Below are 13,321 nucleotides of genomic sequence, written 5' to 3' on the forward strand. Positions count from 1 at the left end.
GTGCGCGCACACACGCTTGTCAGTGAAGGCTCTTTAATCTTCATTTGATGACTCTCACTCCGCGCTGGGAGCCCGAGCCGAAAGCACTGAAAGAAAAAAAAAGACTGAGTGAAATAATGGCGGGAGGAAAGATGAAGGAAGAGATGGCTTAATGGGAAAAGAGTGAGAACAACAAAAAAATTATATTTGAGAAAAGAATCGTCAGGAAAATACGGAGAGATGGATGGTTGGAGAGGAAGACGAGTGCTTGCACTCCATGATTGTGACAAAGGCTGTTGAGGAGGAGTTCTTAGCAGGAAGGGAGCCAGAGAGAGGAGAGCTCTTTCTACGCAGACCTACTTCTGTCACTCAGTAAAGTTTAGTGATGTTCCAATACTCAGGCAAAGGAGAGCAAATACAAAAATAAAGAAAAAAAAATATTTAAAATGGTGCACTTGTGCATTGGGGCGAGGATCAAACAATTCCTTGAGTAAGTCTAAATTTAGACATTTTAGTATATGGCCCGCTTTTTTTTTTTTTTTAATTCAGGATGTTTAGCAGGACACTTTGTGTTTGTGTGTTTATTAAATTCTGGTGCTGCTCGTGATGATTGACAGAAAGACACGCCACAACCGCTCCGGGCAACGTCAGATATACAGATACACGTGTACACGAACCGAGTCTGGCACCTGCTGATAATCCGATATTTGCAAACACACTCTGGTTTCCCTAATCTGCGTCTACCGTGTCAATTGACACTCTTCCCTTGACCAGATGAAGTGTGCTTGTGCCGCGCCGCCGCGTGCACATCCTCGCAAGGATCAGATGTGTTACTTGGTCGAGTTTACTTTTGGAGAAAGTCCAAATGTACACTTGAACCAAGTGGGAAAGTGACTATTTTAATACTAAAATAAATGTATGCGCATTTAGTCCCGCGTCAGGTTCCCCGCTCAAAAAAACAATAGAAGTCTGTGGGGTTGGCGGTTCAAAACGGCAGATTTGACCGATTCCCACGGGCCATCTGGATATTTGCAAGGAAGCGATATCTCCAGCAGCTGCCGCCTGTGGCTCCTTACACCTGTTAACATTATTACATTACAAATTTTGTAATATTTCACAGTCTGGCGGGCTAATGAGGAGGCCGCGCTGCGTAACAGTGAGTATTAAAGGTCAGATGTGTTTAGATATTACGATATGAGTCTTTTTTTTTTTTTTTAAGTTACGCTGCTTTTACTTTTGCCCGAGGCTTCGCTCAATCATCAGACAAATCTGTATTTTCATTTATTTATTCGAGCCCATCTCAGCTGTCATCGGACGAGAGAGGGGATTCACCGTTCACTCACTCGTTCCCTCGCTCTGGGCAATTTAGAGTCTTTGACTGTGTTTTGACAAGTGTTTTTTGATTGTGGGAGGAAAGGAACCAGATGGAAACCTTCACGGGGGGAGAAAATGCAGACTCCACACTGAAAAGCCCCCGGAATCAAACCGGCCGAACGTTTTCCCTCGGACCAAAGGGTGCTCTGCCGTCTGCGGCTACGTTTTGACAGAGGTGAGACCGCACGGCGTCTCAAAAAATTATATTACGCAAAGAAAAAAATGCTGCAGCGAAACAGAGCGGACCAAAAATAACACCGTTGGATTTGTTCGGGTCAGGAGGCGTCACATGTGAAACAGTTGACAAGCTGGATAACCAGTTGGTTCTATTTGCCTTGGCACAGTTAGATTGTTTGCAAATTTGTTTGTGAATTTGTACTACTTAAATCTCGTATTAATGCTTTATGGCATTTTCTCGTCGCGGCCCTGTTACTCAGGCATTGTGATTCGATCCAGGGTTTCCGTCGCCCTCCATCCATATGCTGCCTGGACCGGTGCCTGGCGTGCAGCCTCACTGCCAGACACAGATCTGGTTCATATCTAGGTCCTCGCAACATGAACACGACTGACACTCGGTGATATACCTTCAGTTTTATCTAACATTGTTGTACGTGACATCGGGACAATGCAAGAATATAAACGATGAACAATTTACGTAAAACCGTTTCTGTGTGATCTTAGAATACAGGTATTCACTTGTAGCAATGTAAAGGTCAAGACGAAGAAGAAAAAATACCTCTATTGTCACGGTTCAGTCAAATCGGCTAGATTTGACCAGGGGGGAGCGCCGGCGCCGTGGGAGCATTTAGGGGTTCGGTGTCTTGTTCCACAACAAGGAATCCAGCCAGGAATGTTCGGTTCCAAGGAGAACCGTTCTAACCCCCCCCTTAGCCACGCCACTCGGTGAAAGTCACCTTGTAAACTTTTGAATCTTGCAATATTTCAAATCATAATGCCAGTAAAGCGGGTGTCCCCAAGAAGAACGGTGTGCCCGCGATCAGAAGGTCGACGGTTCAATTCCTGGCTCTACCCGTCTCCATGTCCAAGAGTCCTCGGGCAAGACGCTGAACCCCAGGTTGCTCTCTGGTAGCCTGGTTACCACCGAGAGTTCCCGTGTGTGTGTGTGAATGGGTGAAAGTAATCCAGTGTAAATGTGTAAAAAGTGTTATATAAGTGGTGACCGTTAATTATTTACCCCTCAAAGGAAGTACGTCCAGTAACAGGAAGGTCACACATGACAAACGCTCTTTCATTTGGCCTGCACCTGCAGCGGCTGCTATGACGTGGTGCACACATGATGCTTAGCATTTCAGCGATTAATTTCAGATCTTGTGTGTTACTTGAATCTGATTTTATATTTCGAAGAGCTCACACGTTTCCTTAAATCAGCGACTCCCTAAACTACGGCCCGGGGGCCGGATACGGCCCGCCTCTACATTTTGCCCGGCCCCTTAACAATACAAGAGTTGAATACTAGAGAGCAAATAATAATACAAATATAATCATAATGAAATCTGCTGGGTTAAATCCCATTCTGCAACCATACTGGTAGTGAAATGTGTTGTGTTGGTATCAGTTTGGTTTCATAGTCTGCTTGCTTTCTGGTTTTCCCAGTGAATTTGATATTAGAAAGCTGCAAACAGTTGTGTCTACAAGAAAGTTAAATTTCCTCGGTCTTTTTTTTCTGTGAAAAACTTGAAAAGGGTTAATTGGGTATTATTTATTTCATAAATGGTGTTATTTATTTCATTAATAATGTTATTATTTATTTTCTGATTTTTTTTTCTCCTGTCAAGATCCCAGAAAGGGTTGATTTTTGGTTATGTGTGGCTTTCTCTTTAGACACCTCTGCGATTGTTACACTTTTTGTTACAAACTGGCCCGGCCCCCTCGTCACAGAAGGGAAAATTTATTTGGCCCTTGCAGGATAAAGTTTGGGGGCCCCTGCCCGCAAAAAGCTGAATAAAGATTTACATTAGAGTAGGTGCCATGGAGAGGGAAGAAACACATTTACATGCTGGCTGTTTCCTGACAATAATTAATGGATATAGCGTGGTTTCACTCCTGGAGACAAAAGGGAAAAGGGGCCAATGCTCACCCGCAGTCATCAAACTGACACAAACCCATAAAAAAGCCGTCCGGATTCTATTGTCAGAGTGATTTCACGAGCAGTGAACCCTGACGCCTTCATTCTGTCATTACGATACGTTTGGAGTTATTCTACCGAATGGGTTCTGGATGAGATTGTTCACCTCACGTGACGTCTTGTCCGTTTCCAGCTGCGGTCCTCTCAGTTTTTAATGTTTCCTACAGGCACAAGAATGTATAGATTCAAATTTAAACAAAATTGCCGCACGTGATGTTCATTCCATGAACTATATTGCTAATACTTGTTGTTGGTTTTTAGTTTTTTTTTTCCAAAGGTTGCTCCACAATGGGAGGAATGTTTGAGAGGTCGATGGAGCAGGGCAACGTAAAGTGTGTGTGTGTGGGTGGGTGTGTGTGTGTGTGTTAGTTGGGGGAGTGCTTTGAAGGGCTCTCGTTGGGCAGAATGATGAAGGGACCTTTCGAAGGACAGAAGGGAATGAGATTCCCAAATCAATAGCATCCAAGGGTGTTGTTATTAACGCATACACAGAGGAGCCCCACTTTCAACACTCCCAACATGTACACACACACACACACACACACACACACAAAGCTGAGCTTCTATAACTCTCCATAACTGACAACGCAAACCCTAACCATTACTCAGACCTGTCTCCCCTTAACCTTAACCCAACCTTTAACCGAGGCCTTCCCTAAAAGCCCAAACCGACAACTTTACCCCTTTTTCTCCGAGAACTTAAACTGACGAGTGTGTTTTCCTATCACACACTCCATTATCTTAACTCCTTTAACTTCCATGGATGACATTAGGCGGTGTTTTCGGCACCTTTTGCAGAATCAGGGTCCGCTGACAGCACGGCGGGCGACTCGACCGGCAAGACTTCATTCATTTATTTTCATTTTGCTCCTTTTTTTTTTGGCAAGTCAGGACTCTAAATCCAGCCCACAATGAGCTCAATTGTTTTCTCCACAGTCGGGTTTTGTTTTGTTGTTATCTATTTGTTATTCTGACAGTAAACCAAACTGTGTCTCCGCGAAAGAAAATGGGTTTTATGTATGGAGTAATAACCTAAATGGATTTCTCTCGCTCTCTCCGCGCTGCTCCGGCAGCCTGTGGCTATTTATCTGCCTGTGTCTAATTATTCATCAGTGGACAGAGAGAGAGAGGGGAGCGTGGCCAACGCTCGCTCACCGCTGCAGACCAGAATATTCTCACCCGAACCATATCTCCCTTTCCCTTGTTCTCACATTTTCTTTTTTTTTTTTGTGTGTCGCTTCGGTTCCATTTTCACGTTTCCGCACGGTGTCAAAGGAGAGGTCAAACTACTGTCATTGTCAGAGGTCGCTCGAGTCATAGGAGTTATTGAAATGAATTTATTTTGTCATTACTTTCCACATTGTAGGTACTTTTTGAACCATCACTATGATAAACATTAGATGGCCATGTTTAAATTGCTAATAAATTCACCGCAAAACCGTCTTCAGACAGCAACAGTCTATTGGATAAAGAACTCAAAATTTTATTTACATGGCACATGATGACACTTCCCATGTCTGGATCGTCCCGCTTTGAGACGATTTACATAACGTGCGCCCCGTGACCAAGCGCTTGATAACAGTACCAAGGGAACAGCCGCGTTTTACTGGTGCAGAAATCTTGGGCCTTCTGCCTCGACTCATCAGGAAAGAGAGAAAGAGGGAGGAAAAGTTGGACAAAAGATGGAAAGCGTGAGTGTGATACAGATGTAAGAGTGTTTTAAGGATGGGAGGGACAGGCATAGATGATCTCGTGCTAATAATAACAGTAGCGCTAACAGTTACATGGTTCGAGATGACATGATACAATATAAGCTTTAGTATTATAAAAAAAGAAATGGCAAAGTTGGCTGCCGGACAGGATGGTTCCATAGATCAAGCCTGTGAAATGAGAAGATGTGAGGTTCCTATTATGCATTGATGAAGGCAAGTGCAGACAGGATGGGAGGAGCGGGAGGATTGAGAGAAGTGCAACGTGGGATATCCCTCAGCAGATGGAGATTGGACGTTAGAATATGGTGAATGGACGTTCTGATTCAAAAGTGATGATTGTAATAATGTTTTTTTTGCAAATCATTCAATCCGAAAACTTGAATGTAATGTATCCGTGTTTTACACCCGCTTTGCCCGAAGATGGACTCACGTGTATCGTAGCAGAGTTGCAAACCAGTAGCCCATGTTTGCACTGTAATGTGAGGAGATTTGTCCGAATTAGTTGTTACCCATCATAAGAATGATACCTGAAAAACAAAACTGATGATGATAATATAAAGTTAAATCATGAATGAACATTGCCTGAATGTGACATTTGAGAATTTTTAATTGGCAGCTTGAAGTCAGATTGTTGCCTTCAATTGGAGAAGATGCGGTTTGCTGCGCTAGTCTTACCTTTCAATAAGCTTTTGAAATCGATCAAACGTTTGCTTTTCATTTGTTAGACAAGACTGTCATCTAGTGGCGTAAAGTGTGTCTGACATAACTCCCTCCTCGTGAGGGGCTTCAAGAGACAGACAGAACCTCGCTGTTTAACTGAGTACAATTGCTTCTTTTGAACCTAAAAAAACACTAAAACGCAGTTTACCTTTTATTGCTTTCAAAGCTTTTCCAACACAAAACACTGTCCAGATTCAACTCTCTCATCCCCAATACTTAGTAACACTCTACTCGTCCCAAGACGTCAGACGTCTGTTCCCTTTCACACCCTTGAAAGTCATTTAGAGTGAGTAACATATTTATAACTATGTTTGAAGGTGGTTGAAGGTTGTCATATTTTGGATTAAAGTGAGAGGCCGGAGACTTGGGAGACGGGTGGTGGATCTGTCCGACACCCACTGCCACTGAAGGGCAAGTTGATTTATCGCAAAAAGAACATCGAGCCCATTTAGAGACCTGAGGAAAAGGCTGCGGGTGATAATTCATCCAATCAGCAGTGACCTCCTGTTGACCGCTGACAGAACGAAGGTTTGAGAAACAAACTATGCTTTTCTTGCCTTTTTTTTTTCATTTTACTTTTTCCATGTGCTGTTCCCTGGTCCGAAAATCCATACCGTTCTTTAAATAATATCCTTTTGTTTTTCCCCCAGGGGTGTCCGTTTGACCCCGTACTCTGACCTCACTTCCTGTTTGCTTGTGCATCAGTTGTGAGAGAAAATAATCCCTGCAACGATCAAAAATGCAAGAGATTCACAAGCTCTTGACAAGATGAACTATGAATAGATGAACTATGATTTGAGATAATATCAATATCAATAATAATATCAATGCATAATATTTTGGATCTGAAAAGGAAAATCATTTTAAATGACAGTTTTAATGTGTGCACAGCAGACTCACCGCATCTTTACACGGCGATCTCAGGTCAGTGCCGGTAGTTGACGTTCATCGCCGCGGCCAGCAGCGGGCGTCGTTGCTCTTCAAAATAATTGTGGACTTTCCTCCTCCCGTCGTCGGATGGCGGGGACTGCCTGGACATTGTGCAGCAGCAGAGGTCAGCCCGGTGAAACTCTTGTGCAAAAGCGTGTGTGCATGCGTTTGTCCAACTTGCAAAACAATTCTTTTTTTTTTTTTTTTTTTTTTTTTTTTTGTTAATGGTTCCACGCATTTTAAACCCCCCAAAAAAGTTTTTTCAAAATTCGATGTGTTGCTGCAAAAATAAATCTTGTTTTTTTTTTTTCTTTGGTTTAAATGTTTTATGAGAATTTCTTGAATTAGAATAAATAAATAGACAATTTTTAACTTTTTTGTTTCAAAACGTGTCCTCTCGATATTGTAGGAGCCAAAGATACTTAAATATCATGTGATCATGTAGCGCCTGCAGGGGAATCGTATCTATTACTATTATTATCATTATTATTATCGTTATTATTATTATTATTTACTTATATTAAAATGCTGATTTTTTTGTTTCAGAAAGTCTAAATCTATAACAGAAAATGAATGTTTGGTCAGAAAGACAAAACAGCAGGCCAAGATTTATCTAATAGTTGCATTTATCACATATTTATATATATCTAATAATCATTTACCAGTTATATATATGTATAATTATGTTCATCTAATAATTATTTCGTATATGTATACATATATATATATACATATATGTACGTATATATATTATATATATTTATACACATTATAGATTATATTTATTTATAATTTGTGGTGTTGAGGCCACCATTCAAAGGCCCTGCAATCAGCAGATTTTGAAAGCGCTCCTTCATCATTATATTAAAAGGAAAAAAAAGACAAAAGAAAGCAAAAGAAATATGGCATCAAGCGCAATAATAAAAAAATTAGTGATATTTGAAATTATAATGGAATTAAATGTAACCCCATGTGGACATGTGGATATTTAATGAAAGCCATTGGTGCCAAAATGGATTTCACTTTGTGTCTGTGTGTGTCTGTGTGTGTGCGTGTGTGCATGCGTATGTGTGTGTGTGTGTGTGTGTGTGTGTGTGTGTGTGTGTGTGTGGGTGTGTGTGTGTGTGTGAGCGTGTGTGGGTGTATGTGTGTGCAATTTATGGACTTTTAAATTTTACCAACTGACTTCCCATTCGCCTCCTGCAGGAGCCCGCCATGCTAACACACATGTGATTCAAAGCCGTAAGAAAGAAACAATAATCCCTTCAGTTTCATTAAAATAACATTTATTTGCAGCATATTCATACAATGTGACAGCACAGCTTGTAACATCTGAAGAGGTACCAACTTTATTAAGCACTTTGTCACAGAATATTTGAGGCTGACTAACAGATAAATGAGAGGTCAAATATAGTGTTTAATTCATCTTACTAAATGCAATTTATGATACGGGAAGCTGGAAAAGAACTAAAAGAAAAGTGATATGAGTCAAAACAATTTATACATTTATACATCATTAGTTCAACTATTTACAGCAGGGGTTTTTCTCTCTCCCCTTCAGTGTTACCATCCGTCAGTAACTTGTAATAATAACTTAATTCTCCCTCTTTAATATCTCAAGAGTCTGGACAATACAGCAGTTGGGGAAATGGGGGGGTTGCACTTTTTTTAATATATATGTTAAATTAAATTTTACGAAACGGCAATATAAAAAAAAAATGAACGGGCTTCATATAATCACATCTCTGATTTCTATTTTCTTTTTTATTCTAATTTCAATATATAGGTCCTGCGGGATTTCACATCATCGTCCAAGTGATTGGGGAAACTTTTTCATCTCGGGGTTGAAGCGTGTGCGCGCGTGTGCCTGTGTGTGCCTGTGTGTGTGTGTGTGTGTGTGTGTGTGTGTGTGTGTGTGTGTGTGTGTGTGTGTGCCTGTGCCCCCCTCCCCCATTTAGACATTAGACTACAAGCCAGGTGCGGCTGTTTTGTTATTTACAGTCTCACCTATTTCTGACAGAAAACATCCAACACTTGCGGCTCAAATACGACGTCACTTCCGGCGGCTCTCACTGCTTGTCCGGCGTGTTGTTAACCAGGGGCCCGTAGAGGCCGCCGGCGTAGCCCGGCTCCTTGTGCAACATCGTCCGGTCCCTGATCAGGTCGCTGAAGGCGTAGTCCACCGGAGGCCGGAAGCCGAGGGTGGGCATGAGGCCGGTGGTGGAGTAGGGGGCCATGAAGGCCAGGCCGCGGCTGTGCGCGGAGTAGGCCAGCCGCAGGGGGTTCAGGCCCAGATGCGTGCTGAGCGGGTAGGCGCCCGGGTCGGCGGTGAAGTGCGGGGCGTTGGGCTGCAGCGGGGAGAAGGCGGAGCGGTTGCTGAGGGTCATGGCCCCCGGCAGCATCGGCCTCCCCGGCGCCGCCGCCGCGGACGACGACGAGGAGGAGGAGGACGAGGATGAGGAGGAGTTAGACGGCGGCGGCTGAAGGAGCATCCTCTCCGCCGGCCACGGCTCCTCCGGGCCGGGCTTCCCGGGGCTCTGGGCCCCGCCGTTGTTGAGGATCTGCTCGATGGCCTGGACCACGTCCTTCCCGCAGCCCTGGAGGACGAGCTCCAACACGCTGCGCTTGTGGCTCGGGAAAACCCGGGTCAGGATATCGATGGCGTTCATGTGGCGGGAGGCCGCGGAGGACGGCGACGGTTCGGGTTCGTCCTTGTCGGTATCGGAGCCGGAATCGGAGCCGATGGAGCTGACGGAACCGGGGGTCTCGTCGCCGTCCTTTACCGGCTTCGGCGCCGGCGAGTTGACGAAGGATTCGCTGTCGCCGTTCTCGGAACCGGACGCTCCGTGCCGGGCGTCCGGGGAGGAGATGCCCGGGGCCGAGTCGCTGTCGGCGGATTTCCCCGCGGGCGGCTGCCCGCCGGCGGCACCGGGCAGCTGGCTCTTTGGGAACAACTCGAACTTCTGGATGCTGGAATCTGTCGGGCGAACGGGCGATAAACAGTACAATTATTTTATAAATCCGGGGATTTATCCAATGACATAACACGGGAGTGCGCGTAAACGCTCAACTTTTGCACGGGTCATGAACAAGTTAGACATGCGTTAATAACACGCCACGCATGTATGTGTTATTGACATAATGCGGTGACATGTTATTATCACGTGTTACAAACCCCGTTTTAAACGTTATGCACGCGTTAACGTGTAAACCTCATTTCTGAACAAGATTTATTTGCCCTGTTATTACCACGTCATACACACGGTCTATAACAAGTCATACAAAATTCTATGAACAGGTTGCACCCCTTCTATTACCATGTTATACGTTTGTTACAAACGCGTGAAGCTTTCGTTATGAACGCGGTATACTATAAACGCGTCGTTATCATGTAACAGATGCGTAATAACCGCGGTGACATGAGATTTCCTCTCCCACTCACCTGGATTGCCGTCGCCGCCGACGGAACCGAACACCTCGTAGCTCGGCCGCGGCGGGATGATGCCGTTGGCGGCGGCGAGCGCCAGGCCCTCGGCCGTACCGTAAAGGAGCTGCAGCTCCCGGGCTTCGTTCTCCTCCTGCGCCTGCTGCCGCCGCAGCGCCACTTGCGCCGCCATGACGCGCTGGCGCTCGGCGATCAGCGTGCATTTGGCACACATGCAGTCCTTCCAGCGGCAGTAGCGCTTGTGGCCCTTGAGCGCAGACACCACGCCGTGGTTGCGGCAACGCGCACACTTCGGAGTGCGCGGGTACTTGTCGGCGGCGCGCAGGAGGAGCGGCGGCCCGCGCAGCAGGTTCCCGGCCATGGACACCGGGATGGAGGCGGTCGCCGGGTGCACCTGGGAGGCGGAGGAGGCGGAGGGCAGCTCCGGTCTCAGGTCCATGCTCGATCGGGAGGAAGGGAGGAGGAGGAGGAGGAAGGGAGGAGGAGGAAGGGAGGGAGGTCTGATCGATGCGTGCTCGTGGATCTGGAGGTCAATGACGATCACATCTGCGTGGCGGAGCTCACCATCTCCGGGCAACAGGTGGAGGAATCGCACACTTGGAGAAAAAAAAACACACACACACACACACTCAAAAACGCTTTACATCCAAGAGGAGCCGGAGAGGAGCGGCGGAGGAGAAGCAGCAGAGACGGGGGTCAAGGCTGGAGGATGGAGGATGGAAGATGGAGCTCGTTTCCCGCCGCGGCCAGAGACACTAACTTCCTCCAGAGATCGTCAGTGGATACAGAGCTCTCTCTCTCCCCCCTCTATTGTTGCTCCTGCGTTTTCTTTAGACAAATTTGACAACAATGTGGCGTCTGTCATTGGCCGAGGGAGGGGGGGAGGCGCGATCTGATTGGCTCGCTTCTTTTTTTCAACTGTGTCCACCTGAGTTTCTTTACCCCGCCACCCCACCACCCCTAAATATCAAGTGTTAAGAATCTGAAGGGACTTCCCACAAAGCTCAACCTGATGCTGCGTATTCCTAAAAAAAAAAAAAAAAAGAAAAAAAATATAGATCTGAAAGAGTATAATAGTACTAAGAGTAAAGCATCAGGCCTCTTCCGCCGTGATATACGAATATCAATAACCGTATCGGTGAAGGACGTTCATATCCTTTCGTGGGAACATTGATACACGTTTATACACTAGTAATTATAGATTAGATTAAGATTGGCCCAAATAAAGATGATGCGTGACAGTAATCCCAGGCCGGGAGGTGAGTAAAATGCTTTTAATTGATTTATGGCATTTAAGAGGTTTTATTTATTAGAAAAAAAAAATCAATCCCGATGGAGTCGATCAAGTTATCGATGTTGAAATGTCCCCTATCAATTATGCGGGTTGATAAGCATTAATGGTTTCGCTTGCCTCGGATTGACGCGTTCATCGAAGCGTGTTCATACACGCACGCACACGCACACTCATCCGATTATATCAGTCTTGCGCCACTCGTACAAGTTCATTTCCTCTTCTTTCAAATTCATGGGAAAGAGATGTCAGATCACATTTTAAAAGCCAGAACGTTGTAATCGCGACGTTTTTTTTTTTTAATATAGTTCCTCTAAAACATTAAAAACGAATTCACCCCCCCGTGATGTATCGAGTATTACTGTTTCGTTTTCTTTTATATACTGTTTATTTTCTAAATTGTCATGTTCGAAAGCTACGGCATTTTTTGCGCATTCGAAAAATATGATTCATTATTTTACTACTACACCTTTTTAAAACGATAAATTCTTACAAGTACGTTTTTTTTGCGATCTTTTTCCCTCCTCGGCGGAGCAAATATAAAATCTAACCCGGGAACTTGTTATTATATGTGTCGTAAACACTTAATTATCACATCATTGTTGTCGCTAGTTATTGACTTTTTAAATTTATGATTATTTCCACATTTCATTTTTACAAACACAATGGGCTCCCATTTCCTTTTTTTTTTTTTTTATATAAATTGGATTTTTAATTATTCTCCTTTTTTTTTTGGCGTGACCCCCTCCTCTGCCCCCCTCGGACTCCTCTTCCCCCTCCGAAGACACAGAACGGTTAAAAAAATTTAAATAAAGCATTATTTATTTATTTATCTATTTATTTTTATCAACCATTTGCAGTTTCCTCGGATAGGAGGAAGATGCTCATGAGGCGCTCCTCCTCCTCCTCTTCCTCCTCCCAGGCTCATTGTTTACTCTCTGAATCACTGTAAGCAAACCGCCATCTGTTTCCCCGCCGCCTTCATCTGCACCATCATTACCACGCCAACCGCCTAATAGAGACGATATTAAAACTACATCTTTCTGACATTCAAAGTAATTATCTGCTGCGCCCGGCCCTCAGGAGGAGGAGGAGGAGGAGGAGGAGGAGGAGGAAGAGGTTACTTCTGGTTTCTAAATAGAGTTTTTTTTTTTTTTCCTCATCATCATCAGGCATCGCTTCCGGTCCCAGGATGCGTCTTCATCACGGGAATTATTTTCTTGTTTTTTTTTTTTTTGTTTGTTTTGTTTTTTTTTTTAAATGTATTATTTTTTTTCGAATTCTGATATAGATTTATGTTAAATAAAATCGATAAAAAAGGAGTTCAGAAACTGATGCATGAGAGACTATTCTTTGAAAATCAATTCATGTGCGAGTGATTCCTGATCCAGAAACCCGCAGCTCTAGAATTCCCGCACAGGAATTGCGTTTTTCGTCCCCTCTCTCTCTTCCATACATACATACACACAAACACAAACACACGCACATATGCATATATATATATATATATTAAATTGAACTTAAATTCTATGTATTCAAATATATATATATAATTTAAGTTCAATTTAAGTGTGCGTTTTGATCGAAACACGTTTCGTGACAAAGATTGCGTCGATTTTTCTAAGGTTAAAATAGATACATTAAATAATATGCCGTAATTAAGAAAATGAAAATAATACAAAAATTAAATTAAACTAAATTAAATTAAATTAAGTTAAATTAAA

General features: G+C 43.9%; 1 protein-coding gene across 1 annotated transcript; it reads right to left on the reverse strand.

Moving 5' to 3' along the window:
• Positions 1–8,797: 8,797 nt before the first annotated feature.
• Positions 8,798–10,913, reverse strand: dmrta2 (DMRT-like family A2). Its single transcript, XM_086161368.1, has 2 exons — positions 10,304–10,913; positions 8,798–9,838 (listed from the first exon to the last, which is right to left on the reverse strand). Exons 1-2 carry the CDS (start codon positions 10,743–10,745, stop codon positions 8,931–8,933), a joined length of 1,350 nt encoding a protein of 449 aa, XP_086017494.1. The 5' UTR covers positions 10,746–10,913; the 3' UTR covers positions 8,798–8,930.
• Between the last annotated feature and the right edge of the window lie 2,408 nt (positions 10,914–13,321).

The sequence above is a fragment of the Fistularia commersonii genome, chromosome 16, assembly GCF_037954325.1.
Source record: "Fistularia commersonii isolate RoL2024-O1a breed Wild chromosome 16, RoL_Fcom_v1.0, whole genome shotgun sequence".
Lineage (NCBI taxonomy): Eukaryota > Metazoa > Chordata > Actinopteri > Syngnathiformes > Fistulariidae > Fistularia > Fistularia commersonii.